The sequence below is a fragment of the Camellia sinensis genome, chromosome 2, assembly GCF_055761805.1.
Source record: "Camellia sinensis isolate YWXY chromosome 2, ASM5576180v1, whole genome shotgun sequence".
Taxonomy (NCBI): Eukaryota; Viridiplantae; Streptophyta; class Magnoliopsida; order Ericales; family Theaceae; genus Camellia; species Camellia sinensis.
In genome coordinates, this window is record NC_138962.1 from 137,758,550 (window position 1) to 137,786,315 (window position 27,766).

General features: G+C 43.4%; 1 protein-coding gene and 1 pseudogene across 1 annotated transcript; both read left to right on the plus strand.

Annotated features, from left to right (window-relative positions):
• The window catches only part of LOC114299393 ((-)-alpha-terpineol synthase-like), a 107,910-nt pseudogene that overhangs the window by 67,186 nt on the left and 12,958 nt on the right, over window positions 1–27,766 (plus strand).
• On the plus strand, window positions 19,184–20,113 carry LOC145820341 (uncharacterized). The gene is made up of 2 exons (XM_082915665.1): window positions 19,184–19,407; window positions 19,616–20,113. Exons 1-2 carry the CDS (start codon window positions 19,285–19,287, stop codon window positions 20,051–20,053), a joined length of 561 nt encoding a protein of 186 aa, XP_082771791.1. The 5' UTR covers window positions 19,184–19,284; the 3' UTR covers window positions 20,054–20,113.

The window sequence follows — 27,766 nt, forward strand, 5'->3', positions numbered from 1 at the left end:
TTCCTAATGATAAGCACAAGACAACCCATCCACAGGTCACAAACGGTATGGCTAATATAAAATTTAAAAAACCACAAATTTCAAATCAAACATCAATACATACAACTTTACAAGCCAAACAATAAATCTTTATATGCCAAACAATAAATTCTTGATAATATTGATTTCAAAGACAGCACAATATTCACCTTACAAGTATATTCACTCATATTAACTTGAAAGAAAATAGCTAGTGAAATTATATAGAACGAAAAAAATAAAAAGAACGACAAGTAAAGGAGAACTAGTCAAGCCCAATAAGCATTCAGTTATATGAAAATCAAATGTTCCTACTTCTCATTAATCATGCAACACTTCCACACCCTCACAATCCATCCTCATGTAGTGCTCATCTTCATCATTAGTATTTGCACCAAGTCTAGATGCATCTAAAGGTGCAGATGGCATATAGGCATCTTCATCATACATATCCAAATCACGAAAGCCTCTTGAAGGTGCTTTAAGTACAACTTCCCAACTAGATGTATCATTATCCCTCAAATAGAACACTTGTTTTGCATGTGATGCTAGAATGAATGGATCTCTCTCAAATGGATTTCGTCCTTATTGGATGTTGACCAATGTAAATCCATCTTCAACTTTGACACCGTTTCCAGTAGTTGCCCAGTCACATTTAAATAGAGGAACTTGAAATTTGTAGTAATCCAACAAAATTATGTCTCTGATAACCCCATAGAAAAAAGATTTTTTCAATAACTTGTGCAATGTCTTTTTTACTAGATCGACAAATAGTTTCTGCTTCTATGGAAACACCGCTATTTTGTGTGGACCTTTGGACATCACTTGTATGAAAGCGATGCCCATTAATGACATAGCCCAAATAAGACGTTGCATGTTTTCTTGGGCCAGCTGCAAGCCGTTTCAATCTATCTGAAACCTCATTACCACATGATTCAATCTTTGCTTTCAACCACTGAGAGAAAGTGTCCATTTGTCTAGAATGTGGTAGAGCGGCATCCCTCAAGAAACGTCTGTCCAAAAGCTTAAGCTCCTCCGCATGCATTCTAATAAGGAAGGCAAATTGTGAGATAAATATATCATATAAACACTCAATTAGTAATAGATGTTTATGTTATCATACTTACTCTAAATATGGTTGGACTTCAGAACTGTTTATCAACACACAACAATGAGCAATTTGTAACATATCATCAGGTATCATGATTGAATTTCCCAACGTAATCGGGCGTCCTTCTAGTATTGTTTCATTTTCAAATTCTTCATTGCGGTTATGTCGAGCACCTATTTCAGTTGCTTGCTTCATGTACCCACTACAAAATTGCATGCACTCTTCAGCTATATAGCATTCCGCTATGCATCCCTCAGGTCTTGCACGATTCCTAACATATCCCTTAAGTATCTTCATATATCTAGACCATAATATAATTAATATTCAAGTTAATAGCTTTTTTGACAAATACATCAATAGATATACATAATAAAAAGTGATATACACCTCACCTTTCAAATGAGTACATCCAACGAAATTGCACTGGTCCACATATGCGAGCTTCTCGTCCTAGATGGATTGTCAAGTGAACCATAATATCAAAAAATGATGGAGGGAAGAACCTTTCCAACATACATAAAGTCTCAGCAACATCTTCTTCGAGTAGTTCTAATTTATTCCTATCAATCACTCTTTGACATATTTGATTGAAAAAAGTGCACAATCGAAATATTGCATTCCTTGGTCCTTCTGGTAAAAGTCCTCTCAACGCTACTGACAACAACTGTTGCATCAAGACGTGACAATCATGTGACTTGAGGCCTATCAGCTTGCACTCTTCTAATGAAACACAATTAGCAATATTGGAGCTATAACCATCAGGCAACTTTAAATCATGTAACCTAGAACAAAAGATCTGCTTCTCGACTCTTGAAAGTGTATGTGATGCCGGTGGAAAATAAAAATGAGTTCCTCTGTTCTCTGCATGCAATTTTTGTCTAATGCCCATTTCTTCCAAATCTTTACAAGCTTTAAGGCCATCATTTGATTTCCCCTTCACATTCAATAGTGTGCCAATGATACTTTCGCAAACATTCTTCTCAATGTGCATTACATCCAAGTTATGACGCAAAAGTAACGCCTGTAACATCAATCAAATATTCCTTCTATAAAAAATAAGAATAACAAATTCAACTAATTTTGAAAATAGGAATTCTACTTTCTTTAAACTTACATCCCAATATGGTAAATTGAAAAATATGGACTTTTTCTTCCATGGTTGAACACAAACTGGCTCTTTTTCTTTGATGGTCTGGGACTTTTTCCTTTTTCTCTCCTTTGTTGCTTTTCCCCAATTATTTTCAATGTCTTTAACTACACTGAAAACATTAGAACCATTTAATGGTTTAGGCTTCCCTCGAAGTTCTTGCTTTCCATCAAACCAACTTCTTTTCATCCGAAATGGATGGTCAGGTGCAAGAAATTGCCTGCGGCCCATGTACACAGTCTTTTTACTATTACTCAACCATTGTGAACATGTGTCGGTACTACATATTGGACAAGCAACTTTTCCCTTTATGGTGCATCCAACTAAGTTTCCATAAGTTGGAAAATCATTTATTGTCCACATCAAAATAGCCTTCAAATTAAACATGGAGTTGTTGGCTGCATCATAAGCCCTGACACCATTAGTCCATAATTCTATTAGGTCTTCCACAAGTGGCTCTAGATAAACATCTATGTTGTTGCCTGGTTGCTTTGGCCCTGGAATTAGTAATGTCAACATGATATTTTCCTTTGCCATGCATAACCATGGGGGAAGGTTATATGTAACTAACATCACTGGCCAGCAACTATACTTTGAGCTAAGATTGGCAAAAGGATTAAACCCATCTGTTGAAAGACCAAGTCTAAGATTTCGTGGATCTGATGCAAAAGAAGGCCACTTTTGATTGATTGATTCCCATGCCAATGAGTCAACTGGATGTCTCATCTTGCCATCTTGGCTTTTGTGAGAGGAGTGCCACGTTAATTGCTTTGCCCTCTCTTGTGACTTGAACATCCTTTTAAATCTTGGTATTATTGGAAAATATCGCAACACCTTCGCAGGAACCCCCTTTTTAATCTTCTTAGTGCGTTTATCTACTTTCCAACGTGAATAATTGCATTTCGGACACGTCTCCTTAAGCGCTAAATCTTTTCTAAACAAACAGCAATCATTCACACAAGCATGGATTTTCTCATATCCTAGATCAAAGGCTTTGAGCATCTTTTTTGCTGAATATATAGATTTGACAAGCGTGTTATCTTCTGGTAGCATATCAGACACTATTCGAAGAAGTTCATCAAAGCTTTCATCAGAATGATCATGTGCATCTTTATGCTTGTATAAAGCAACAATTGTTGAGAATTTTGTGTACTTTGTACACCCTGGATATAAAGGAGTGTCAATATCCTCTAATGATTGTGTTAATTCTCTCTCTCTACTTTCACTTGTAGACTCTGCAAAATCATCATCTTTAAAATGCACGTCTTTGAACACCTTATGTGTATCTGAAATTTCAACATCTTCCTGATGTGATGATGCAATTAGTTGTTCCCCGTGAACGAACCAAGAAGTATATTTAGGATCCATCCCTTCCATGACCAAGTGCTCGTACACAATCTCGCAAAATTGGTGAGATAGATTTCGACAATTTCTACAAGGGAAAACGATCATTTTGGGATTCCCTACATTCGCCTTAGCTATATCTACGAACTTGCGTGCTCTATCCAGATAATCCTTCGACACTCTGATAATTTTACATCAAACTTTATTATTCCAATAAAATGACCATATAAAAGCTTAAAAGTTATCTTGTTTGAGAAAAAAAACCTTGAAAGATGTACCCAGGATTTATCCATGTAGACCCAGGTAATCTCGTGGATACGATTGTGCTTAGAGCTACATGTAATCTCTGGATCCAAACCCAAGTAAAGGAGTCCATTTCCAATGAAAGAAGAGGGAAAAAAACAATTTAAAGCAATTTAATGAGAAAAAAAAAACAAAAATATCGCAAAACAAAAAAACAAAGACTCTTTCTGGGTATTGCATTGACCTCCCCTCTTGTTTTGAGAAAATATAGAAAATTCCACAATTTTAACATAATTACTTTGGATTCTCTTAAAGTTTTAATTCACATAACACAACTTAGTTTTCATACATGAACTTTTCTCACAAGAAAAATGAATTAAATAAAAGAAACAAAAGTAATAAATGATTTATTTTTCCATTAATCATTTTGGGATCATCTAAAGTGCAAACCACATGGCCTCTGAATCTCTTATGCAAATGTAGTATGTTGTATTACACTTTCATTTTAATCTTACCTTTCACAAGTAAAGTTTCAAATAATTATTGTCCCCATTGACAATGTCTAGGCTAAAATTGGGAGATAAAAAAGTAGTTTATATTTTTTTTTTCTTATTTAGAATTTTTTGTTCAACACTCGGTCTAAATTGTTTTTTTTTTTTCCTTTTTTTTTTTTTTTGGGTCACACGATAGAACATTTAGTAAGTTAATAGAGTTAGATTATTACAATAAACTAATGTCACTCCATCTCTATACTAAAACTAAAGTGCCGATTATGACCACTTGGACTAACACTCTATTGTATAATTAATTGGCTACTCTTGTAATTATTAGACGTCAAACTATTAACTATTAATTTGCTACTCTTGTAATTAATTGGCCTGACATTGAAGACAACCATGGCCAACGTTTTAATTTCTTATCCAAGAACGTAGTAAATTTGAAGCATTTAAGGTACCTTAACATGAAGTACTGTTATGGTATGCAAACACTCCCTAAAGGCTTTGGCAATAGCTTGCTAAACTTGCAATATTTAAATCTTTATGGTTCAGCACTATGTGAATTGTCTGAAGATTTTGGGAAACTAACCAACCTACGTTTTTTGGGTTTATCATCAATGCTGACATGTTTGCCTGAGAAAGAGATTGGTGGGTTGACTTCTCTCCAGGAATTACAGCTATATGATAGTTTTGAACTGACTGCTTTAGGTGAAGGGATAGGAAAACTCACTTGCCTCCGAAAGTTAGAAATTAAACTATGTCCAATGCTAACTTCATTGCCATTTGGCATGAGATACCTCACTGTCCTTGAGCATCTGAAGATTAGCTATTGTTTTGCTCTCAAATTCTCAGAGGATAATGATTTGCGGGGGCTGAGAAGACTTAAATCACTAACATTGGTTGATCTGTCGTGGTTGGTGAGTTTGCCCAAGGGACTTCAAGATGCTGCCGTGGTTGTGAGAACTTGACAACAGTATCAGAGTTCGTCCTCCGATGTCTCACATCACTTCAAGGACTTGAAATTTATAATTGCCCTAATTTGCTATCTCTACCAAAAGATATGCAACATCTCACTGAACTACATTGTCTGAGCATCAAGGGGTGCATACACTTGAGTAGAAGATGTGAAAAGGGAATAGGAGAGCATCAAGGGGTGCAAACACTTGAGTAGAGGATTAGCCTATGAGGGATCAAATTTCTATTTTTATCACTTGCGTTGCACCGCCTGAAGGGTATGTAAAATTAAATGTTGATGGCGCCGCAACGGGCAATCCTGGGTTAGCGGGCTTTGGTGGAATATTCTGTGATAAGGCCAGCAATTTTAAACTAGCATTTGCTAAAACAATTAGCTACATCACTAATGCCATGGCTGAAATGTGGGTTTTCCGTGAAGAATTATCCTATGACTGAGCACATGGAATTTTAGACTCATTATTGAAACTGATCCCCTTATGGTTTTTGTTTTGATGCTTTTCGCAGGAAGCAGGTTCATCATCACAAGCTGGAGCTTCTACTTCTGGACAGCCTAGCTCTAGCACAAGGGTTTGAGGCATTGCAGCTTCATTTTGTATATCGAGAAGCAAATTTCACAGCCGATGCACTAGCTAAATATGCAGTTCAATACACATCCTTAGATATAAAAATAAATACGGCACCTATGTTTTTGCCCCTTTTTGTTATTGGATGTGTCCAAAGCTTCTCGATTAAGATTTGTATCTAAACTTCAACTATGTACTAAGTTGTTATTTTATATAATATCTTTTGTTTCTTGTTAAAAAAACAAACCAGAGACATCTTCCCAACCATCAATTGTTCTTTTGGTTGTGTTTACTTCTTCATACTCTCACCATCACCTCAAGTTCTGCAATAAAATGCTTTGCAGTACCCAGAGAAACAAGAACTACTTCTACCAGTAGATCTCTCTTATCATTTTGAGAACATACTGGCTGACCAATGCAGATGGGATAGTATATGATTTCATATTGATCTACCAGTACAACTCTAACAACCAACGTGATAGATGTTCATTTTTGACATCTGGTGATTTGATTTCTTCCAACACAAACAAATATACAAAACAACGAACCATTTCACAGCTTCTGTATTTTTTCTAAGTGTAACATAAATGCTACCATAAAACTGTTATTTCACAAATTGAAGTAAAATCCACAAGCATATATGATACTTGAATCATTCTTATTCATATAAAAAAACCATTCCTCTTAAAGCAGTTGCTGAAGACACCCTACATCAAACTGCAACCTCACAGAGATACAAGGAAAATTTATGTAACAAATTCGAAAGAGGTTAATTCTATATCAGGATAAATGTGAGTACCAAATTTCCCAATTTTTGACTGAGAAAATATCACAAATGGCCACCAAAGCACTATTCTGAAGCAATTTGACTAGCAGTTCATACATACAAGGAACCAATCAAACCGAACTAAATTCTAAAACCAATTGCTCAAACTCGATGAGAAGAGCTTGAGGGAGAGAGAAAGAGAATACGAAATTGAGAGAGAGAGAGAGAGAGACGGTGGTGCTCACCTTAGTAGACGATGGTCCTTGCTTCCCTGCCGGTACAGATGGTGGAGGCGGTGGAGCTTCGGAATCTCAAAATCGAAATTGCCAATCGCTCTGAGATTGGATCTGAGATGAAACACCAATCGCTTTGAGATCAAATCAACGCTAAAGAAGGCTGATTCGATCGGTTGAGAGAGATTAGGGTTTGGAGAGGGTTGAGAGAGAGAGAGAGAGAGAGAGAGAGAGAGAGAAAGAGAGACCAGAGAGTGAGTGAGAAAGAGAGAGAGAGAGATCGATCAAATCAAGGCCTAAATTGTTTTTCAGTTTTTTGTGTTAGTTATTGTAATTTTTTAAATAATTTTTTTTTTGCTTTTCAAATTCAAATAATTTATATATACTTAAAAGAAATATTTTATTTTAATTTTAATAATGTTTTCCTTTTTAATTTTTTTTAAAATCACTAAATTCAAAAAAATATAAAATTTAATACATTTCATATATATTATATTTTATTATTTTTTTTACAAATATTTTATTTTTTAGTTGTATTCAGATTAGGCACATCTAAAAAATAAAAAATAAATAAATTATTGAAAGAAGAAAAAATTTCAAATCAAGGTAATTTAAAAAAAATAATAATTACAAATTAGTGAGAAGCCATATAAATATTAATCATTAAAATTATAAACGTTTTGATGAATGTGTAATTTCTTTTTTCCAAAATCCCACTGGGTGCAATTATCCCTTAAAAGAGACATTAAATTATAAAATAATGTATAAATTATTTTTTATGTTGTCCTCAATTAGGAAAATTTAAGGTGAGAAGTTTGGTTGGAAATTGTTAGCTTTTTGAAATTAAAAAAAAAAAAAAAAACAAACAAAAAATTGGATTGAAATTTTTTTAATAAAAGTTTTCACGACATGCTAATGCATGCCGTGTAAAATTATAATATTTTACGACATAAAATGTATGTGATCTTAAGTACAAATATTTTATGACATATTTTTGTATGCCGTGAAAATATACATTTTTTACGGCATGCTTTTGCATGCCATAAAAAAAATTCTAATTGATTTTTTTTTTTTTTTTTTGTAGAAATTTTCACGACATGTTAATGTATGCCGTGTAAAGTTATAATATTTTACAACATGAAATGTATGTCGTCTTAAATGCAAATATTTTACGACATATTTTTGTAAGTCATAAAAACATACATTTTTTACGGCATACTTTTGCACGCTATAAATATATGAATCAACGACTTACATGGTATGTATACTGTTATTGACAAAACATTAACGGCTTGCAAAAAAAAAAAAATGTCGTAGAATGTACTAACAACGACATGCATTTAATGCATGTCGTAAACATGATGCTGTAAATAGTTAGTTTTGTTGTAGTGATAAATAAATCAAACTTCTTGTACCATTGTCTCGGTGCCTGTTTCAGGCCATAGAGACTCTTCTTCAGTTTGTAGACTAGATTCTGTTTTCCTTTAACTTCAAATCCTTCTAGTTGCTCCATGTAGATCTCTTCCTCCAAATCACCATGGAGAAAGGCAGTCTTGACATCCATTTGTTCTACTTCCAGATTCAAGCGAGCTGCTAATCCCAGAGCTACTCGAATGGAAGTCATCTGCACAACTGGGGAGAAAATCTCATCAAAATCAATTCCTTTCTTCTGCTCAAAGCCTTTGACCACAAAACGAGCTTTATATTTGTAACAAGCCCGCGGGGGGACCTCGCTACAGCTCGGACTCGACTTTTTGTAGTCACGGTTCTAAGTCTGAACCAAAGAGTCCAAATCCGGCAAATCGTTTTGAGAAAACTGATTTTTGAAAGAAGTGCCAAACATGGACTGCTTTGCCAGATACAGAGTCGCCACCTAAATATTTTATTTTGGGAAATTTAGGAAACCCTGACTCGGTGCCAAAAGGCCACGCGTCCGTCATCACCAAAGTTGCCTCGGCTCGGGAACTTGGGTACGATTGGGGAAGGTCACTTCGTGAGCACCCCCGCTCGCCCGGTCATAGACCGGCCTCTACTAACCATGATATCAATTTTTGAAAACATTGTGAGCTCTTAATCCGGTTATTAGCCTAGGTTACTATGTGATGCGCACAGCATACAAGTATAGACTGGATCGCCTGAATTGGAACAAAACATTTTGTTTTTGCTTTTGAAAATGGTTTGCTACCCGCAGGTAGGCTTAAAACGTTTGATGATTTATTCCAATTTAAGTAACCCAACCTTCACCCACGGGCATTCAGGCAGATATATCACATAAGCAATTAGCCTCATGGTAAGCATGCTATTCATGGCATTCACTCACACGCATGCAAGGATGCTAAAGCGTAGAACTTACCAAGTACTCCAAGCCAAAATAGAAACTACATTAGAAATCATGCATGATCCTAAGTATGCAGAAATGCCTAATGCAACACATGCAAAATGCAATTATAGCAGGCTCGGCTATTCTAAGATGGCATATGGAATGCTACAACTATCATGTATTCAATTTGGAATTGAAAATACAATGCAGTTAGTATGATGCGCCGAGCCCGGTGCATGCAAAACAGGTGAATGAATGCAGACATGTTGTCATACTGTATGCTAATTTAAATATGCCCTAATCTAACCATCATAAGCGGATAAATAAAAGGGAGAAAGACGTGGGGTTGGAAGACATACAACACACACACGCACACTTATTACAGTTGTGCCCTCGCGCGGAGGGTCCGAATAAATAATACAGTCCAAATATTACAGTCCCGAATAAAAGAATATTACAGTCCAAAATATTACAAAATCCTAATTAATTAACAAATTAACTAAGAAAATAAATAAAATTGGCATGCAAGCCAGGGACTGCCTTGCTTCTGATGGATGATGCATGTCCGGGTTGCCTTGCGCGGAAATCCACCGGGATGCTCCAATTAGCCTCTGTTTACACCTGTTCTTGAAATGCGTGCCAAGCCCCAAAAAGTTGATGATTCTTCGTCTTGCTGCAACAGAGAGCAGGAAAGGGGCATAGCAATGTATTTGCACAAATATATGCATGTCTCGATCCTCGTGCCACCAATCACGCACACCGAGGCATGATGGCCGAGGAGTCGAAATGCACAATTCAATATAGGATGAATGCACATGAAACTACAGCTAAAACCTAACTCCATCATGGATAATCCAGAGTGTCGGTGACTGGGGAATTGAGACACATTCCGTCACTCGGAGTACGAAATGTACCTCGTTTCCCGTGCCCGGGCTAACTCATATCCCGAACATGATGCAATATGCATGATATGCATGGAATGCAACTAAGATGCAATCCTAACATGCACAATGCTATGAAAATGAGATGCCTCGAAATACGTGCACACGGGCACGCAAACCGAGAAAATGCATGAATGCGATCTAAGATACAACCTAGTATGCACTATGCTGTGAAAATGAGATGCCTCGAAATGCGTGCACGCAAACTGAGAAAATGATAGAATGCAATCTAAGATACAACCTAGCATGCACTATGCTGTGAAAATGAGATGCCTCGAAATGCGTGCACGCGGGCACGCAAACCGAGGCGATGGCATACGCAATGCAAATGACATGAAAACATGATATGGGCTTATACCAACATGAGAGAGCCTCAGCCGCACTCACATAAGAGGCCGGCGGATGAAAATGGAGTGCCTCGAAATACGTGCACACGGGCACGCAAATCGAGGCGATGACATACGCAATGCAAATGACATGAAAATATGATATGGGCTTATACCAACATGAGTGAGCCTCAGCCACACTCACATAGGATGTCGACGGATGAAAATGAGGTGCCTCGAAATGCGTGCACACGGGCACGCAAACTGAGGCGATGACAGAATGCAATGCAATGACATGGGAACATGATATGGGCTTATACCAACATGAGTGAGCCTCAGCCACACTCACATAGGATGCCGACGGATGAAAATGAGGTGCCTCGAAATGCGTGCACACGGGCACGCAAATCGAGGCGATGACAGAATGCAATGCAATGACATGGAAACATGATATGGGCTTATACCAACATGAGTGAGCCTCAGCCACACTCACATAGGATGCCGACGGATAAAAATGAAGTGCCTCGAAATACGAGCACACGGGCACGCGAACCGAGGCAATGGCAAAATGTGATGTAATGACATGAAAACATGATATGGGCTTATACCAACATGAGTGAGCCTCAGCCGCACTCACATAAGAGGCCGGCGGATGAAAATGGAGTGCCTCGAAATACGTGCACACGGGCACGCAAACCGAGGCGATGACATACGCAATGCAAATGACATGAAAATATGATATGGGCTTATACCAACATGAGTGAGCCTCAGCCACACTCACATAGGATGTCGACGGATGAAAATGAGGTGCCTCGAAATGCGTGCACACGGGCACGCAAACTGAGGCGATGACAGAATGCAATGCAATGACATGGGAACATGATATGGGCTTATACCAACATGAGTGAGCCTCAGCCACACTCACATAGGATGCCGACGGATGAAAATGAGGTGCCTCGAAATGCGTGCACACGGGCACGCAAATCGAGGCGATGACAGAATGCAATGCAATGACATGGGAACATGATATGGGCTTATACCAACATGAGTGAGCCTCAGCCACACTCACATAGGATGCCGACGGATAAAAATGAAGTGCCTCGAAATACGAGCACACGGGCACGCGAACCGAGGCAATGGCAAAATGTGATGTAATGACATGAAAACATGATATGGGCTTATACCAACATGAGTGAGCCTCAGCCACACTCACATAGGAAGCCGGTTGATGAAAATGAAGTGCCTCGAAATGCGTGCACACGGGCACGCAAACCGAGGCAATGATAGAATGCGATGCAAATGACATGAAAACATGATATGGGCTTATACCAACATGAGTGAGCCTCAGCCACACTCACATAGGATGCCGGTGGATGAAAATGAGGTGCCTCGAAATGCGTGCACACGGGCACGCAAACCGAGGCAATGGCAAAATGCGATGTAATGACATGAAATGGATAGCAATCATTCTAATGGAATTTCAGCAGTAAAATATGGGGGAAAACAGTCTCGAAATGAAGCGAAATGACATGAAATGCATGGAATTGTCCCGAAATGCGAATTTAGGCACCCTAAATGGCTTATAGCTATGCCAAACATGCACAATATGGACATGCAATGCAAAGACAGAAGCTAGGAAGTCCCAAAAAAGGCACTTTCACAGTTATAAACAAGGCCAAACAGCAAGCATAGGTATGGCAAAAATAGCATGCAAGAATAGGGGCCAAAAGAGGGGTAATGAAGCAAGTGATATAAGCAAAATCCAAACTGAAAAATTCCCTTCTACAACACTGAAGAGGGACCAAAAATATGAATATTTACAGTATATGGCAGCCTCAAAATCAATATACAAACATGCTAAAAATGCAATGCAAAATGAGGCTCAAAAATGGCTATAACATGAAGTATGCAAAATATTCACCAAACAGCCAAAGACCCTTAATAAAAAATGTAGAATGGGCCAAAATAGGACTATTTCCAGAACTGTAAAATGGCCAAAAACAAAAGAATGACAGGCTAACTAAACATGCAAGAATGGGGAATAAAAGAGAGATATAACATGAAGTAGCATATGGAGGTCCCAAAACATGAAAGGACCTAAATGAAACATGAAGAATAGACCAAAATAAGCACTTTTTCAGAACTGTAAAATGGCCAAAAACAAAAGCATGGTAGGCTGCCATTGCATGCAAAAATGGGAAAGAAAAGAGGAGTATAAAGGTAAGTACAACATGGAAGTCCCAAATGGTGTTGAGCCCTTCTTCAATGTTGAAGAGGGGCTCAAAATAAGCCTAATATCAGTTTACAATATGGTCAAAAACAGATTACTCATGGGCCAAAAATAGCATGCAAGATTATGACATATAAGAGGATCAATGAAGCAAGTGTATTATGGAGGGCTCAAACAGGGTTGAGCCCTTAACGAAAAGTGAAGATGAGCTCGAAAGAGGGTCACTTTCAGTTGGGGCCGGAGCTTGAAACAAAAAGCATGTGGGGCTTACAAATGGATCAAGAAAAAGGGTCAAAGTGAAGAAATGTTACTCACCCTTGAAGACTAAATGCTTTTGTTGCTTCTTGGACCAATTTGTAGCTCCTTTGGCCTTTGAGAAGCCTTCCTTGTTGCTGGAAATGAGGTGGTGGTGGTAGAGTTTGGTGGTGTAGAAGAAATGGTGCTTAGGGACTTAGAGATTTTCAAGGAAATGAGAGGTATAGAGATGGAGTTGTGTATGGAAGCTTGAAGGTGAAGTTTTCTAACCCTTGAATGTGATATAGCTTGCTTGTTATAAAGGCCAAGAAGGGGGTGTAAAGGTGGGGGAAAAGGAGAGCAACTTTCCCCCACAAAATATCCCCCGGATAAAGATCTTTTCTGGGGGATAAAGCTCCACAGCTGTAAAGTGCACAGTGCAAGGATCTCGGCCGGCCAGGTACTTTTGCTGCAGGTGGCCGGCCGGCCACACCCCCTAGCCGGCCGGCTAGGGGTCAAAAGGGTCAATCAGATTTTCTGGCCGGCCACCAATTGATGGTGTCCTCCTATCTGTGTACAGCACAACCCTGTGGTTCAAAGTTCAAGAAAATGGGTCCAAGGGATTCAACATTAGCCCGGAAGGAGGGGGTCAAAAGGGTCAAGTAGAATTACTGGCCGGCCACCAACTTTTAGGGTCCTCCCAAGTGTGTACATCACAAATATGTGGTTCAAAGTTTGAGAAAATGGGCCCAAGGTGTTCAACATTAGCCCGGAAGGAGGGGGTCAAAAGGGTCAAGTAGCATTAATGTCCGGCCACCAACTTTTAGGGTCCTCCCAAGTGTGTACATCACAAATATGTGGTTCAAAGTTCAAGAATGTGGACCCAAGGTGTTCAACATTAGCCCGGAATTGTGAAAAACGGGCGCCGGAGGGCGTCGGAGGATGTATAACTGGTTGCCGCAAAAATTACTGGCCTCTCACCCTTCAGTGACCTCCCCGGTGATAAAGCAGAGGTACCTGCCAAAAATGAACGAAAACCGTTGCAAAACGAATGTTCGGGGGCCAAAATGCGCAGTTCGGGGTCCCGAAAATGGGCTGTTAAGCACCGAAAGTGGCGTTCGGCCACGAAGTGGGTTTCTCAGCCCCCAGTGTCCCTCAAAAGGGGGTAAATAAGATGTATGCCAAAAATCAGAACAATAGGAGATGGTTAAGCGGTCCCGAACCGAGGCACACGGCCTGACGGCTCCGAAAACCGGAAACTGGACTCCGAAATGGGAAAAATGGCCTACGGCCACCAAATGTAGCCTACGGACATTGAGAGATGGTCTATGGACCTCTCCCTTTCCTCGGGAAAAGAAGCAGAGAAAACCGAGTCTGGTTCGCAAACCGAGACAAAGCACAGAAGAGGGTTCGGAAGTCCGGAGGCAGGGCTCGCGGCCGTGACTCTGAAGCTTCTGAACAAGCACATTATGCAACATCACCAAGCGCTCAATCGGTGACGTCTGAGTCTTAAGGTCGGTCAAAAATGGGGTGTCTACAGTTGCCCCTCTTTGACAGAACTCGAAAGTCACAAGTGACGGGAGTGAATGTCAAAGCCCAGAGACGACCCATTTTTGACAAGGCCGAAGACTTAGACAAACATACAAGATAAACAGAGATGTGCCCGCAGGCATGCCCGCAGGCAGGGGCAAAGTGCAAATGATATGCAAGAAGCCGAAGGTAACCCAATGATCATGCAAATGCAGCAAGCTGTAATGAAGCAAGTATTCGCAAATAGATGCAACAGTTTTAAGCAAGAATGCAAAGCAACAACTACATTTCATGCAGTTAAGAATGCGGAGGATTATTCAATCCCCGCCACGTCTCACACGGAGAAGATACAATACCTGCGCGATTCGTCTGGTCGCACCAGCCTCAATTGAACCGTACATACAATATCGTGCCTGCAAAAGAGAGAAATTGCAACAAGTACAATATGCTACCAACATATATTTAATGTGATTCCGAAAGTTTGACACACGCAGTGCCGGCAAGTGAATGCATCGCAATGCAAGAGTGGAACATGCGTGACAACGCATGCCCAAGTATAGAGATATGCCCATATCAAGAAATGTGCACGTTAATGCAGGTATGCTCATGAGAATGCAAGATAATGTGACACGAGCATGAATCAGGGTGTCCGTTTGTCATAAAACAACGAGTACGGAAACGCGTGTTTTGGCGAAGGCGACTCAATCACGGCCTCCGATCCACTTCCCGGAAGGGCTACAACTCATTCAAAAAGGATACACTTTGATTTTGATGAGTGATGATGAGACACATGTCAGAACTTGAAGCTGAAGTCCCGGCGGAGCTATTTCGCGACCGGAAGTGTACTTTTCTTGAACTTTTTCAGGTCCCGGGAACTCCGATCTTCCTCAAAATTTGCAGGGAGCTAGGTGGGCATGTGGGGGACATGGCCGGCCGGTTATAGGAGAAGGGGGAGGTGGCCAACCGGTTTTCCATAAAGCAGATAGCTGGCCGGCCGGTTTCCCAAAAAGCAGATAGCTGGCCGGCTAGAAAAGAGGGCCGGCCGGCCATATGCCCAAATCCGGGGGTATTTTGGTATTTTCACCTCCTTTTTGATGCTCTTTCAATCCAAGACTTGGGGCCTATATAATGCAGCCGAGACTTCTTCCTTTCTTGCCTCCCACAACACTTTCTTCTTCGGATCTGAGTTCTATACGCGTTTTCCAACGCCCCGTGCAAATTATTTTCGCAAAAATATTCAGTTTCAAGCACTCTGAAGCGATTAAATTTCGGTTTTGGAGCTTCTTTTCGCATTTTCGCCACTTGAGGTAAGTTCATCTCAATATTTGGAAGATTTTCTCGGGAGTTGACTTTTGCTAACTTTTTTATTTCCCGAGAGTTGACTTTTGTTTACTTTTTCCAATTTCGGCTCATTTTCGCTCATTTTTGCTCCCTTTGCAGATCTTCTGAAAATGGCGGGTAATTCTCCCCACGGCGGAGGTTTTCCAGGTGCCGGAGATGATTTTGATCCCATGACTCTACCCCCGAGGACCCGACCTTTTATTCTCGGGAGGTACCGTCCGCCAGCACATGTTCTTCCGCGCGCCGTTTTCCGTCACTTCACTAGCTTTGACGAGCGAGCACCCGGGGATCTGCTTCTCCGAGAGCCGGAGCATCACCTCTCTCATGAGGCTCGAGAGGTATTTACTTCATTTTCTGTATTTTTCGTAGATTTCGCATCTTTGCCATGCTTGAACACGCAGTTTAGCTTATGACATAGTACTTTGCTTGCATCCTGAATATGTAGTTTCAACACTCGAATTTCTGAACACTCGGCTCATTAATTAATTTCGAACGCACAGTACACATTAGTTAAGAGGCGAACACACGGCTCAAACACTGATTTGTCGAACACATAGCCCGGATTCGAGAGTGAACACGCAGCCCACACTTTACATTTTCTGAACACGCAGCCCAGATTAGATAGTGAATACGCAGCCCACACTAGTTGAAATTTGAACACGCAGCCCAAACTTTAAATTTTCTGAACACGCAGCCCAGATTAAAATAGTGAACACGCAGCCCACACTGATAGAAAGTTGAACACGCAGCCCAAACTTTAAATTTTCTGAACACGCAGCCCAGATTAAATAGTGAACACGCAGCCCACACTGATAGAAAGTTGAACACGTAGCCCAAACTTTAAATTTTCTGAACACGCAGCCCAGATTAAATAGTGAACCCACACTGATAGAAAGTTGAACACGCAGCCCAAACTTTAAATTTTCTGAACACGCAGCCCAGATGAAATAGTGAACACGTAGCCCACACTGATAGAAAGTTGAACACGCAGCCCAAACTTTAAATTTTCTGAACACGCAGCCCACACTGATAGAAAGTTGAACACGCAGCCCAAACTTTAAATTTTCTGAACACGCAGCCCAGATGAAATAGTGAACACGCAGCCCACACTGATAGAAAGTTGAACACGCTGCCCAAACTTCAAATTTTCTGAACACGCAGCCCACACTGATAGAAAGTTGAACACGCAGCCCAAACTTTAAATTTTCTGAACACGCAGCCCAGATGAAATAGTGAACACGCAGCCCACACTGATAGAAAGTTGAACACGCTGCCCAAACTTCAAATTTTCTGAACACGCAGCCCAGATTACATAGTGAACACGCAGCCCACACTGATAGAAAGTTGAACACGCAGCCCAAACTTTAAATTTTCTGAACACGCAGCCCAGATTAAATAGTGAACACGCAGCCCACACTGATAGAAAGTTGAACACGCAGCCCAAACTTTAAATTTTCTGAACACGCAGCCCAGATTAAATAGTGAACACGCAGCCCACACTGATAGAAAGTTGAACACGCAGCCCAAACTTTAAATTTTCTGAACACGCAGCCCAGATTAAATAGTGAACACGCAGCCCACACTGATAGAAAGTTGAACACGCAGCCCAAACTTCAAATTTTCTGAACACGCAGCCCAGATTAAATTTGCATGTAGCTTATTTCACTTCATCGGCATATAGCCCATTTCATTCCATTGGCACGCAGCCCATTCATCTCATTGGCACACAGCCCATTCATTTCCTTATTGACACATGTATTCATTCTGAATGCAGGTTTGTTCCCGCAGTGTGCGGGGGTATGGTTCCACCATCGCGCGGGACTGGTACGCTGAGCTCCCGGAGGGTGTCCGAGACTTAGTAGACTTGGCAGGGTTTTGGCCCTTCTGCGTCGGGTTGTCACGTTGTCCTGCCAGGAGGACACTGATGGTAGCCTTGGTAGAGAGATGGTGGGACACCACCAACTCCTTTCATTTCTCTGCCACTGGAGATATGACCATGACGCCTCTAGACTTTGCTGTGCTGACCGGCCTGGATATAGGAGGTTGGTCCATCCCCTATGATGAGGACATGGGCGAGTGGGAGGCTGCCTGGATGTATCTATTGGGGGCTCGCCCGCCTGTTGACAGGGTTTCTGGGAGAGTCCGATACACTTGGTTCTCTTCCCACTTCCGGCGGGCGGAGATGGTGCCTGAGACTCCCGAGGAGACGGAGCAGTACGCCCGTGGTTTCCTTATGTTCCTCTTCGGGACTACCTTGTTCGCCGATAGAGGGAACACAGTCGGGTTATATCTGCTGAGCGCTCTAGTCGACCTATCACAGGTCATAGATATGACTGGGGTGGCGCCGGCCTGGCTACCCTTTACTTTTATATGAGCGCGACCTCCCGCGGGCGGGGCGATTTACTTGGCGGCTACTGGAGAGCCTGGGACGTACTTTTCTGTCCTTTTGATCTACATTTCTGCTCTTCATTACTTGTACATTGCACACACAGCGCACTTTTACAGTCTGTATTTTGCTCTCAGCATTTCGTACTTACATTCTGCACTGCTTTTCTCAGCTATGGGTCTATGTATGCTTCCCATCATTGGCCCCAGAGTTGGAGGTGGCAGGGATTCCCATGACCTCATATTCACTGGTGTTCGAGGGTCCGCACCGGCCGAGACCTCGAGAGACCCTCCTTTACCTGCGACAGTACTTTGACACTGTGCGACATTCAGAGGTACCTCTGAACTTTCAGTTCCTTTCATTTTCATCTTTGATTTGCTCTGTATATTCTCGATTTCTGATTGGTTTATGCATTTATCATCCGCAGATCACATGGCAGCCTTGGGCGCCCCTGGGTGATGGTCTCCGACTTCAGTATACCGGAGGGTCAGACATCTCCCAGTATAGGGTCCTGCTTGAAGGGCCGGTTGGCAGGGCCTGGTTTCTGGGGGAACGCTTTCTGCGCCAGGTATGGGGGTATCTTTCTCAGGATCCTCCCGCAGTACCCCCAGCCAGTATGCGGACTGCTGACAGACTCTCTTACTCGGAGGTAGTCGGCGCCATGCTGGGTAGTGATGCTTTACTACATATTGAGGAGGGGGACTACGCCACTTACCGTCACATATACTTGATGCCTCCATTGACGGGAGCTCGTATCCCAATGATGAGGCCTGCCGGTATGTCATCCTCGGGCCAGGCTCAGGCTCGGGCTGCAGACGCCCCTTCTACTAGCAGGGCTGGTACATTTAGAGGTTGGAGTAGACCGGTTCCTCCGGTTCCGTCGACTTATCCTCATCCTGGATGGCCAGATATGCCGACGGAGTTGATGGCGTGGCAGTATGGGGCTATCTCTCCGACCCCGATCCCACTAGAGCCTCTGATGCCCAGTGATCGATACGCCATTGATCCTGACTCACCGCTGGTATGCTCCACTGTTTTTCATTCATCATTCAGATGTTTAGACATTCTTTTGTTCACTGATGATTATGAACTCATTTTTGCAGCCACCGCGAGGGTACATGGAGGAGGTGGTTGGACTGGTGGCCACACTCGAGGGCATGGTCCTGCGTAGGGAGGCACAGTTGTCTGTCGCGGGCATTCAGGTACCCTTCAGTTTTCTGGCATTTATCATACTTCTGATGACATGCTGATTTCTACTGCATCAATAGACTACTTGTGTAGAGCACATCTGACACACACCCCACTTGTATTCTGTATTTACATGCACTTACTTCACGTAGCCTTTGCTTGTATCTGCATCTGATGTATATATTTGGACTGATGTATTTGAATTGAACTCTTTGTTTTCAGATGCCTTCATGGTCCGGTCAGCCGCAGGCCAGGCCACCTGGGCCTCCTTGGGGAGCTGGGCCATCTGGGCCTTTTCAGGGAGTTGGGTCACCCGGGCCTTTTCAGGGGGCGGGGCCATCCCGGCCTTCTCGAGGAGCCAGGCCATCTAGGCCTTTTCGAGGAGCTCGAGGAGGGTCTGTCCGCAGACGCAGGGCTCACGTTGTAGAGGTGGAGCCTGATGAGGAGGAGGAGGATGCTGAGGAGGAGGAGGAGGCTACTGACCGTCAGTCAGAGACATCTGCTGAGGAGGGGGGCTCCGGTTTTGGCTCGGGGAATAGAGGCGAGGCTGAGGGGGATCCTGAGGATGACAGCTCCGACTCAGATGATGATGATGGTGCGGAGGTTGTCCCGCAGAAGAGGATGAGGAGTGCTTCTCGTTCCCGCTCCCGAGGACATTGATGTTGCTATTTCCTGCTTTATTTTTCTTTTTGCTAGTAGTTTGTAGCACTTTGCATATTGTTAGGCAGTTTTATTTTTTGTAAAACTTGTACCTTTGTTTGTTGTAAATCATGATGGAATGAAATAGCTTTTGAAAAGGTGTTTGTATTTTAAACTTTTAGCATCGTATCGCATCATTTTATTTTGCACAAAAATGAAATTGAATGGGAATGCGCATTGTGTAATCACCAAGTCAGGTAGTGAACCGACGCAACAAACTAAGCAACTCAACTTACTAAGATATAACAGAACCTTAGGAAGTTTACAACTCGATAAGCAAAACGCAACAACGTTGACAACGCAAATAAACAAGACTTTAACAAAGATTGCTTGAACAGAGCGCAATGACTCAAAAACACGAAACACGTCCGCTCGACAAACAACTCGATAAGCAAAACAACAACTCGATAATCAAAACAACAACTCGATAAACAAAACGATAACAGAGTGTACTTCTGACGATCTGGGCATCGGAACGCATCCGAAGCGGAGGGAGATGAAGGCCTTTGACTCTCCCGTTGCATGGAAATGCTTGAAACTTTCCCTCGAAGAGTAAAACAGGGCCAAGGAGATACACTGCAGCATTGCCGGCCATCCCTTGGAGCCGGCCGGCCAATTTTGTGGAGAGAGACAGCTGGCCGGCCATTTTTGTAAAAAGTAAATGGCTGGCCAGCCAGAAAAGGTGGCCGGCCGGCCACTTAGTCCTGCAGCCACCAGATTTTTGACACGTGTCCCCGTGAATAGTGTTTTTCCCTCTATAAAAGCCTCAACTTCGGGAACATTCATTTCATCTTAGTTTTAGGCAAAGATGGAGGCGTTTCTCGCAGAAAATGTCACATCTTGGATCTCTTCTCTAGATGGCTCGGAAAAGCTGAATTTCCGGGGTTTTGGCTTGAATGCACTATTCACGCTGAGCCGTACTCCGCTACAGCTTCCTTTTCTCCATGCCGCGGCAAGATTCTGGAACCCAGTGATGCATGTTTTTAGCTTCGGCGGCCAAGAGGTATGTCCCACTTTCGAAGATTTTCAGGTTTTGATGGAGTCTGAATGCTCTGAAGTGATCTTGCCCCAGCTCCGTTTTGGCCATGCTCAGGCTTTAGGGCGGATGTGTGGGCTCACGGCGCATGATGCTCGATCTCTGATCTGCAGTGGGAAACTGGACATCCTCGGTTTGATCCATCGTTTTTCCGACGCCGGTGACCGCAGCAACCATTATTGGCAGGGTTTCCGACAACACGCCCTCTGCTTATGTTTGTTGTCTCACTTTCTGCTTTCCTCGGGCTTCGGCGGGGCTAGCATTCGCCTGATTGAAGTCGCCCAAGGTTTGAGAGAAGGAAAGAGCTGTATTGCCATGACCTTGGCCGAGACACTAATGGGCTTAGATTCTGTCTATCACCGGGAGGCGACTAGGTTTGCTGGGAGTCCACTGCTACTGCAGGTAATGTTTCCCATCCAACCTTACATATATATTTGCTCACATCACTCGACCCTCAGGCTCGGTTTTTCTCACAAAACCCTTGTCTTACTTTTCTCTCAACGTACATCTCTTTGTTCTTTATTCTCTCATTTTCCATCCCTCCCCTAGGTATGGTTAATGGATAAGTTGCAGGTTGTGGACTTTTGCCCGGCCTATTCAGCTCGAGGCTACTTCTTTCGGCAGCGCCTAGTCAATGCTCTTGACGAAAGGTGGTGGTTCGATTGGATGTGCAATTTGTCCGCAGACGGCATTGTTTGGCGTTGTCCTTGGCTCAACATCCCGGCAATGAGCTATAGTATGTCCCGGCTGATTGGGATCCAATTGATTGGTCTAACCCACTGCGTATTCTATTTTCCGTTCCGGTTCCTGCGTCAGTTTGGTCATGATCAGACCTGCCCACCGGAGGGGATTGAGTACCCAGCCGCTTTCCCGGTCCGGGGTGCACAGCTTGTCCGATATGCCACAGCATGGAGAACTAGAGAGCTCCTGGCCCCTGCTTCTACTTTCAGTTGCACTTTGTCCGATGAGTGCTTGGATTGGCTCAATGAGGAGGCACAGGTTGGGCCTAGCTTGGCATCAGATGCTCCGTCCAGCTCTGGGAGGGGACGCAGAGATACTTGATTGAACTATGCCTCAAATTTATTGCTTATTTAGCATTTTCAAGTTTTCTTTATGAATGTACCAAAAAAAGCAACCTCGATTGTAATGCAAGAGCAGGAGAACTCAGTTTTGAAATCAATGAAATTGAAAGTTATGGTACTGAAAATTTTCCGCTTTTGGTCCAGAAATGGTCTTAGTCGTAAAAAGATTAATTTGAACAAAGTCAACTTTTATTAAAACTTTTCAAAACTATTTTCGAAGTGGATCAGAACTGGACACGCCGAAAATCTGTCACTGAGATGCACAACCCCAGATCCCTGCAACTGGAAAGTTGCCCCTAGTCTGAAGAACAATGCGGCACTGCACGGCAACGGAAAGTTGCCCCTAGTTTGAACAGCACTGTACCGGAGATCACGATAAATGCTGATGGATAAAGATGACTGAGATGATCAAAATGGACAGAGTTGATCGGGGAAAAGTTTATGGCTGAACTTCAAGGTGAAGTTGCCTACGTATCCCAAAGATGGGAATCAAGGATAGTATTTCTTCAACTTGTCCATATTGATCGGTTGTGAGAACTCCAAGCCATCTAGATCTATCAGAACCACAGCTCCACCTGACCAGATAGCTTTGACGATGTAAGGACCAGTCCAATTAGGTTTGAACTTGCCCCTTGGGTCGTGGATGGGAGCTCGGTTATCTCTGAGCACCAAATCTCCTTCCTTCAGATTTCGGGACTTAACCTTCTTGTTGAAAGCCCGGGCAATTCTGCGTTGATAGCCTTGGATGTGGTACAGTGCTTTCAGTCTTCTTTCATCAAAGAGCATGAGTTCTTCGAATCTGCTTTGCTGCCAATCTGCTTCGGCTATCTGGCATTCAGCCAATACTCGTAACGACAGAACCTCAATCTCAATGGGTAGAACAACCTCCATTCCATAGACCAATGAATATGGAGTTGCTCCAGTAGAAGTTCTGATTGAAGTCCTGTAGCCCCACAGAGCAAATGGCAGCTTGTCTGGCCAATCTCGATAGGTTTCCACCATCTTCTGCAGTATATGCCTGATATTCTTGTTGGCGGCCTCAACCGCTCCGTTGGTCTGCGGCCGGTATGTAGATGACTTATGAAAAGCCACATTGTATTTCTCCAACAAGTCTATCACTTCTTTCTTGAAGTGGGAACCATTATCTGAAATTATCTCGTTTGGCACCCCGTAGCGACAGATGATGTTGTTTCTAATGAACTTCGCGACGTGCGACGCCTTCAACACCGTGTATGATTGGGCCTCGACCCACTTTGTAAAATAATCTATCGCTACCAGGATAAACTCATGCCCGTTTGACCTCTTCGGGGTAACAGCTCCGATCACATCAATTCCCCAGACTGAGAAAGGCCATGGTGAAGTCATGTTGTACAGTTTTGACGGCGGGATGTTCATGCGGTTTGCATGAATTTGACACTTGTGGCGTCGCCGAACAAAGCTAATACAATCCTCCTCCATGGTTGACCAGTAGTAGCCCTGTCTGAGGATCTTTCTGGCCAGCATTACTCCATTCATGTGTGCACCGCACTCTCCCCCGTGGATGGCTTCCATCAGGCGTTTCGACTCTTCAGCTTCTACACAGAGCTTATGCATTCCCAGATGACCCCTTTTGTACAGCTTACCCCCGCAGATGATAAACTGAGCAGCCATTCTTCTGATGGCCCTCTTATCCTTGGCATTTGCCCCTAGTGGATATGTCTCCTTTTCCAAGAAGTTCCAGATGTCGTAATACCAGGGGTTGCCGTCTTGAACCTCATCTATGGCGAAAATCGACTCGTATGCTGGCACGAACTTCTGATCAATAATGACTGGACGCATCCGGACTCCGGACGAGATGTCTATCATAGAAGATAGAGTTGCTAATGAATCTGCAAACCTGTTGTTCTCTCTTACGAGGTGGGTGAAATTTAGCTTCTCAAACCGAGGAATCAACAAATCCAAGGTTTGGTGGTAGATTATCATCCTTTCCTCTTTGACTTTCCAATCTCCTTTTGCTTGAGACACAACAAGGTTCGAGTCCCCAATGACATCCAACCGTCTTGCCCCTAGTTCTAGGGCTGCTTCCAGGCCAGCAATACATGCCTCATACTCTGCTTCATTGTTGGAAACTTTGAACCGGAGCTTGAATGCTAAAGGGATACGGGAATCATCAGGCGCTATCAGCAACACCCCTATCCCATACCCATACTGGTTTGACGCTCCGTCAAAGTACATCGTCCAAGTTTCATCTTCGACGTGCAGAATGGCTTCATCTGGGAATAGATACTCAACCGCTTCATCCCCCTCAACCGGGTGGTCGGCAAGGAACTCCGCTACCGCTCTACCTTTTACTGACTTGCGCGTTACATACTTCAAATCAAATTCGGAGAGCAACAGTAGCCAACGAGCTAGCCTACCCGTAAGTGCTGGTTTCTCGAAGAGATATTTGATGAGATCCAAACGCGAAACCAACATTACAGAGTGAGCTAACAGGTAGTGCCGCAGCTTCCTGGTTGCCCATACCAAGTCCAAACAAGCCTTCTCCAGCGGTGTATAGCGGGTCTCGTAATCCAGCATCTTTTTGCTCAGATAGTAGATGGCTCTTTCCACTCTGTCTTCTGACTCCTGCGCGAGCATGCAGCCCATGGTAGTCTCAGTTACCGAAAGGTACAATATCAACGGTCTCCCCGGCTCTGGTGGTGACAACACGGGTGGGTTCTGTAGGTACTCTTTGATCTGCTCAAAAGCCGCTTGACATCGGCCGTCCCACTGGAATTTCTTTCCTTTCTTCAGGAGACCAAAAAGTGGTTCACAAGTCAAGGTTAATTTAGAAATAAACCGTCTTATGAATTGCACTTTACCCAGAAAGCCTCGCACCTCCTTTTCAGTCCTTGGTGGTGGCATTTCTAAGATGGCCTTGATTTTGGAAGGGTCAACCTCGATGCCCCTTTGTGTAATCAGAAACCCTAGCATCTTCCCTGCTGTAACACCAAACGTGCATTTCTGGGGATTCAGTCGCAGCCGAAACTCCTTGATCCTTTGAAAGAATTTTTGTAAGGCGGTGTAGTGGCCCTCTCTAACTTTGGACTTGACAATCATGTCATCCACGTACACCTCGACCTCTTTGTGGATCATATCATGCAATATTGTAGTTGCTGCCCGTTGATACGTAGCTCCAGCATTCTTTAACCCGAATGGCATCACTCTATAACAATATGTACCCCACGGGGTAGTGAACGCAGTCTTCTCCCGGTCTTCGGGTGCCATCACTATCTGATTATAGCCTGAGAAACCATCCATAAATGAAAGCAAGGCGTGTCCTGCCGTGAAATCCACCAATTCATCAATGTGTGGCAAGGGAAAGTCGTCCTTCGGACTGGCCTTGTTCAAATCTCTGAAGTCTACACAGACTCGAATTCTGCCATCCTTCTTTGGCACCGGAACAATGTTGGCCAACCAAGTTGGGTATTCAGATACCAACAGGAACCCTGCGTCAATTTGCTTGGTGACCTCCTCCTTGATCTTGAGAGCCCAGTCCGGGCGAATCCTTCTGAGTTTCTGTTTGACAGGTCGAGCCTTGGGGTCAAGAGGGATCCGGTGCTGTACAATCTCAGGATCGATTCCAGGCATGTCTTCATAGGACCACGCGAAAACATCTTTGAAATCTTTTAATAAAGCGACTAAGCGCTCGCGCTCCTCTGAAGACAACGTGGACCCGATCTGGACCAGCCGCGGGTCCTTCTCAGTACCAACATTCACAGTAGCGATTTCATCCATTAAAGGTTTAACAAATCTTTCCTGCTCTTGATCAATTAATCGTTGCAAAACTGGGGGAATTTCTCCCTCGTTGTTTTCATCAAAATTTTGAAAATCCTGATTTAAGCAATAAATTAAAGGCACAGAAAAATACTCGGAAACCACATCCACATCATTCTCATTAAATATTTCCAAGCCGTCAGATTCCTCTGTTACAACAAACTCAAAAGAAAATGAAAAAGACGACCTAGACAGGACTGTGGCATCCGGGTTATCACCCCCAGGAATACCGGACTCAGACTCAGTCGAGCTGGAATCTGATTCCGACGCACAAGATTCGGTAGAATCAGATTCCGGCTCACTACCTGACCCGGTGCTGCTTGATAAAAAGCGTTCTTCATATTGCCAGATGAGAGTAGGTGCGATAGATGCATCCAAGATCGGCGCTGGAAAGCCCGCAGCTATTTCATCTCCAATCATAGAAACCGAAGAGTTATCCCCCAAGCACTCTTGGCCGATCGGAGGATCTGATAGTAGACACGCCAGTGCTACCCCCATTTCAAGCTCTGTGCTCTCAGGATCCACTGCTTCACACTGCTCAGCCTCAGTTGGTGGGTCTGTCTGCGCTTCGGCAACGTCATCCCCAGATAATTGTATGTCGAAGAAGATTTCAAAGCCAGGCACGCGCTTCCCCTCCGCGTTTAGCCATGGCTCCGGGAAGCCGCAGAATGGAAAATCTTCCCCCTCCCGGACGAAGCGTCCGTTTAGGGTACCCCAGATGGGCCTGTGTATTAACTCAAATGGCTTCCCGGCCTTCTTTGCTCTGGCCCTTCCGGCCATTTCTTTTCCTTTTCTCACCCAGTCCTCTTTGGTGGGCAGATAACCCAGTCCAAAGGCGTGAGGGTTGTGTGGCACTTCGGCCAACACTGAGACGCCCTTCCGGCCGCTTCTCCCTAATCCCATCCCAGGGGTATGTTTTAGCTTGTTCATGAGGTAGATAGATTGAGCACTTACGTACATACCCTCATTCATAGCCATGACATTCTGGACCACTTGAGCCTCGGCCAAAGTGAACCCCGATAAAAACACATCCTCCGTGCCGTGCTCGATCGCCAAGACAGGTGTGGACACTTCCGGCGGCGGATGGATTGACGAATTCCCAAAAACAATTGCTACCCCTTTCCCGTGAGGGTATTTCAGCATCTGATGTAGAGTGGAAGAGACTGCTTTGACCTGGTGCAACCACGGTCGCCCCAAAAGTAGGTTAAAGGTTGCGGGAACGTCCAAGATATGAAATTCAATGCTGTGTTGTCCTGGACCAACCTTGGTTTGAATTTTAACAGTCCCCATCACTTCTCTGCTGGTATTGTCGTATGCTCTGATCACTTGGGTGGTTGGGACGAAGTCCACGGGTTTCAAACCGATTGCATATGCCGTTCTGGTTGGGCAGACATTAATTGCAGACCCGGTATCAACAAGTACCACCGGTATCCACTTATCTCTACATTCCACAGAAATATAGAGAGGTTTGTTATGACTTGTGCCCTCAGGCGGTAGCTCCTTGTCCGAAAAGGTTAATGCCGGGGAACCTCCTCCCGGAAAAACCAGCCCAACCAGCTGTTCAGGCGTGGTGTCTATGGAGAGTTTGGACTTGTCCATGGCAGATAGGACAGCTTCTCTATGTACTCGTGATGCCATTAGCAGTCCCCAGATAGAGATGTCTGCTTGTATCTTCTTTAATTGTTTCAGCACTGCTTCCTCTTCAATCTGCTTCTCCTTCTGTTTCTCCGCTTCTCTATCTTTCCCGGATGCCTCGGGTTG